The sequence below is a fragment of the Cicer arietinum genome, chromosome 8 (assembly GCF_000331145.2).
Source record: "Cicer arietinum cultivar CDC Frontier isolate Library 1 chromosome 8, Cicar.CDCFrontier_v2.0, whole genome shotgun sequence".
In the NCBI taxonomy this organism is placed as follows: Eukaryota; Viridiplantae; Streptophyta; class Magnoliopsida; order Fabales; family Fabaceae; genus Cicer; species Cicer arietinum.
Genome location: NC_021167.2, coordinates 17,113,955 through 17,119,131, shown reverse-complemented (window position 1 = coordinate 17,119,131; position 5,177 = coordinate 17,113,955). Strand labels below are relative to the sequence as shown.

The following is a 5,177-nucleotide window of genomic DNA, read 5'->3' as shown; positions in this document are numbered from 1 at the left end:
TCTTGGTAGTTTGTTAGAACCTTTTGACTCGTCATTGGACTTGTTCCTATTTTTCTTTGGTCTACCCGGTGCTCTTCTCATGATTGAGGGATTTATAGGATCTCCATTTGATGCATGCCAAAGTTTTGGTCCATTTGATGGCATTATAATGTACGAGTAACATGTTAAGAAGTTTGTTTTCCTATTTAAAGAACCAGAAACATGTTAAAAGCAGCATGTTAAAAACCAGCATGTTGAAAGCCACATGTTATAAATTGAATGTTATGAACTAGTAGAACAAAACCAAAACCAAATTGCAGGGCAGAACCAGAACCAAACTAAACCACAACCAAACTAAACCAGAACCAAACTAGAACAAAATTAGAACAAACTGAACCAGAACTAAACCAGAACCAAACTAGAACAAAACTAGAACAAAATTGCAGGGCCGAACCAGAACCAAACTAGAACAAAACCAACAGAACAAAACCATCTAACTGAACTAGAATTGAAACTAGCAGAAAAAACCATGTAGCCGAACTAGAATTGAAACTAGAACGTCCATCTAATGAACATCATGTTAAAATCATGTTAAAATCAGAACCAGAATTAAAACCAGAACCAGAATTAAACTAGCAGAATAAAACCAGAACAAAATTGCTTCAAATGAACATCATGTTAAAATCAGAACCAGAATTGAAACCAGAACCAAAATGGAACTAGTAGAAGCAGAAAATGCAGAATACCAGAACTGGACTAGCAAAAACATCAATTAAACAGAACCAGAACTGAACAAGCAGAACATCAATAATGCAGAATACCAATAATGCAGTTAAAATCAAGTTGTATACCTATAATATGTTAAAATCATGTTAAAATCAGAACCAGAATTAAAACCAGAACCAGAACCAGAATTAAACTAGAAGAATAAAACTAGAACAAAATTGCTTCAAATGAACATCATGTTAAAATCAGAACCATAATTGAAACCAGAACCAAAATTGAACTAGCAGAATAGTATAATGCAAAATACCAGAACTGAACTAGCAAAAACATCAATTGAACAGAACCAGAACTGAACAAGCAGAACATCAATAATGCAGAATACCAATAATGCAGTTAAAATCAAGTTTTATACCTATAATAAGGTGAAACGTACGATTTTGGATCAGCTTTGTTGTGCCATATACAAACAAGAGCATGGCAACACGGAATACCGGTCAAATCCCACTTACGACAAGCACAAGTTTTTGTGTGTAGATTTACCGTATAAGTATCTACACCATTTGTGACTCAATAATGCAGAATACCAATAATGCAGTTAAAATCAAGTTTTATACCTATAATAAGGTGAAACGTACGATTTTGGATCAGCTTTGTTGTGCCATATACAAACAAAAGCATGGCAACACGGAATATCGGTCAAATCCCACTTACGACAAGCACAAGTTTTTGTGTGTAGATTTACCGTATAAGTATCTACACCATTTGTGACACTAAACAAGTTAAAATCATCATCTCCATGCCAAGTTGGGAACCAACCCCCAGCTGTCTCTTTTTTCCTTTTCCAATATTTGTTGAATCCTAAGACATATATTGCCTCTATATCGTAGCATGAATTCTTTTTGCTTGACAATCCTTACTGTAATGTAATGTTTCAAACCATTAAGTAATGTTATGATAGGCTTATCTATATACTCCAATACAGCCATGTTGAAAGCCTCACACATGTTGTTTACTTGGAGGTCACATTGTGTATCAGTGCGAAATGATGACCTAGTCCACATAGATGGTGGGAGTTGCATCATGTCTTTCCAAGCATCTTCATTGATTGCCTTAATTTTTTGCATTGCTTTCTCCCAATCCTGGACCACAGTAGCTCTTGCTGCCAACCAAAGAAGCTTTTTCATATGTCCTCTGGGATACTTTTTTTTTCCAATTCCCATACAAGTGTTTAACACATAATCGGTGTTCCACATGGGACCCAATGTTGGCAATGGCAGGTACCAATCCCTAAAATCAAGTCATAAACATATAGCTTATTTAATTCATAATTCAGAAACATATAGCTTATTTAATTCATAATTCAAATAGCTTATTTAGAAACAGATCACATAGAACAAATTGCTTAATTCAGAAACAGATTGCATAATTCAGAAACAGATTGCATAGACATATTGCATAATTTAGAAACCGATTACATAAACTTCAGCACACATACCTTTTGCTGATATGAAATGAATGCATATTGCTTATGCTGAACATTGTTGAGGTCCTCTAGTAAAAGATCCAGAAACCATTGCCATAAGTCTTTTGTTTCTGCTTCAACAACTGCATATGCAATGGGAATCATTTGATTATTCCCATCTTTACCTACTGCGGCTATTAATTGACCGCCATATTCTCCCTTCAAGAAACAAGCATCCAACTCAATTAAAGGCCTGCATGTATTAGCAAATGCAGCCTTACAAGCCTCCAAACATACATATATTCTCTCAAATACTGGTCGAACGTCAGACATACCACACTTAATAATAACCGTAGAGTTTGGATTTGATCTCCTAAGTTCATCTGCATATTCTCACAAATGTGCATATTGCTCCCTTTGAGCACCTTGAATCGTTTCTATGGCTCTTACTTTGGCTCTATATGCTTGGTATGTAGACAACTTCACACCCCATTTATAAAGCGCCTCATCAATCAATCCCTTGGGTTTCATTTCAGGTGTATGTCTCAACATAGGAACGAATTTCTTGGCAAGCCATTCAGTCTTAGCTTGTCTATTTTTTGCCCTCCTATGACATGTATGATCATCTGTGAAACTCACTAATTGCCAATATTCATTTGAAGTCCTCTTACTGATCCTCATGTAAAATGGACATTCTTGCTCACACCTAACAATGATTCTCTTTCCATCATTCTTTTTGAAATACAAGTTTTTCTTAGTCTCCATTGCAAAATCTTTAACGACATTCTTAATCTGCTCTTTTGTATTGAACTTTAGGCCCAACTCAAACCTTACTTCATCACCATTTTCAGGTTGGTTAAATTTAGGAAATTTCCTAACATTCTCTTCATCAACTTCACTTCCTGGTGGAGTATCCAAATCATCAGAATTCACATCATTTTCTTCAAAATCAGTTGCAGAACTAGGCCCTGGGTTTCCTCTTGGGTTTGCATGTCTTTCAAATGAATTTTCATAACCAACATTAACAAAGATCTCAGTTGGTATTTCAGAAATCCAGTTCCAATCCTCATCCTCATATAACTCACCCATATCATCATCGTCGTCATCTGAGTTAGCAACATAATCTTTATCTTCTTCACTCAGATAATCTTCACCATGGACTGCTTCAGATTCAGGTTGAACAGGTTCAAATTCTGGTTGATCTGGTTTAGTTTGAACTGGTTTAGATTCTGATTTATCTTGTTTAGTTTGAACAACTTTAGATTCAGGTTGAACATCATCAGATTCAGGTTGAACAACTTTAGATTCAGGTTGAACAGCTTCATATTCAGGTTGAACAGCTTCAAATTCAGGTTGAACAAGTACAAATTCAGATTCAGATTCTGCTTCAGTTTGAATTGGTTTTGATTCTGATTTATCTTGTTCAGGTTGAAGTGGTTCAGAATCTGGTTGATCTGGTTCAGTTTCTGGTTCAGAATCTGCTTCAGCTTGAACTTGTTCACCTTCACCTTGGAGTTTTTCAGCTTTATTTGGCTCTTGAATTGAACTTTCATCACTAATAATAGGATTATCTATACAGTGCTCCATAAAGACGTCAATTACGTTGAACCCTTTGACATCTTCAGCAAACTTTAATACATCCTCGTCATTGTTGAGAGGTCTAAGTCCACGTGTAAATGAGTACTTTAGATGCTGGTACCACAAACGTTTAATACTCATATATCCCAAACTTTTGACCATTTTAGTAATTTGCATGTGGGACATTAAGTCTACATCCCAAGACCAATTCATCTCATTCACTTGGGCACAAACGTACATCTTCACTGGGTGGTTTACAAAACTACCCCCATGGTTAATTCTTAACCTAACTCTATGGACTGAAGCTGGCCTACACAAAACAAACCATTGAATAAATCAGTCAAACTAAGCCTCAAGCAAACTACACATGCACCACAAAATAATACAATAGAGCATATGGACCACATTATTAAAAACGCATGGACCACATTATTAAAAAGGCATAAAGGCATAGAGTTCTGTTAACAGTGTAGAGAAAAAATTTTGGCCCTAAAATCAAAGTTCAATACAGAGTTTAATAATGTTAATAATAAAAACAAAGCGAAAACCCTAAAATCACATACTTAGCACAAAACTTTGTATCTTCTTTCGTATGTGAAGATGGAGAGAACTCGAAATGACCTCCACTTGCCATTTGAACACTAATGAAAACGAAAGATGAACAAACGACGAACACTGATGAAAACGAGTCACTGATGAAAACGAGTGAACAAAGGAAAAACACGATTTCACGATTTCACGATTTCTGTTTAGGGTTCATGATTTTAGGGTTCAAAATGATTTTAGGGTTCATGAGTGAATGCTTTTGATTTTGATTTGTTTAGGGTTCATGATTTTAGGTGTTTTTCTTTTAACTTAATTTTAATAATTAAATTGTATTTTTAAAAATATTGTCACAATTATAATAATGGTTTTTAAAAATATAAATTATATTTTTTAATCAGAAATAATATAATAATGAGTTTATTCCACATAAGCGTCTGCCACGTCACCCTTTTATTGACACGTCATTAAAAAATGACAACTCATCATGATTTGGACTCAAATTCTGTTTGGGGGACTAAAACTGGGGACAAACAAAATGGGGGGACTACTTTCGATTTTCACCTATAATAGGGGGACCAAAAGTGCAATTAAGCCTAATGGTTTTTAAAAATATAAATTATATTTTTTAATCAGAAATAATATAATAATGAGTTTATTCCACATAAGCGTCTGCCACGTCACCCTTTTATTGACACGTCATTAAAAAATGACAACTCATCATGATTTGGACTCAAATTCTGTTTGGGGGACTAAAACTGGGGACAAACAAAATGGGGGGACTACTTTCGATTTTCACCTATAATATGGGGACCAAAAGTGCATTTAAGCCTTTTTTTTTTTTCTAGTCACCATTTAGTATGTCCTTTTCACGTGACTAATTTCTCTC

At 34.9% G+C, this 5,177-nt stretch overlaps 1 protein-coding gene across 1 annotated transcript; it reads right to left on the bottom strand.

Moving 5' to 3' along the window:
* Window positions 1–554: 554 nt before the first annotated feature.
* LOC140919077 (uncharacterized) lies at window positions 555–2,500 on the bottom strand. The gene is made up of 7 exons (XM_073364593.1): window positions 2,201–2,500; window positions 2,087–2,106; window positions 1,580–1,992; window positions 1,139–1,256; window positions 970–1,054; window positions 726–830; window positions 555–611 (listed from the first exon to the last, which is right to left on the bottom strand). Exons 1-7 carry the CDS (start codon window positions 2,498–2,500, stop codon window positions 555–557), a joined length of 1,098 nt encoding a protein of 365 aa, XP_073220694.1.
* Between the last annotated feature and the right edge of the window lie 2,677 nt (window positions 2,501–5,177).

Coding starts and splice junctions, on each gene's coding strand:
- LOC140919077 (XM_073364593.1), bottom strand. CDS start 2,500: ATGTCTGACGTTCGACCAGTATTTGAGAGAATATATGTATGTTTGGAG. Junction 1,993..2,086: donor CAATTTGTTCTATGTGATCT/GTTTCTAAATAA, acceptor ACTTGATTTTAG/GGATTGGTACCTGCCATTGC. Junction 1,257..1,579: donor ATTCATGCTACGATATAGAG/GCAATATATGTC, acceptor CAAATGGTGTAG/ATACTTATACGGTAAATCTA.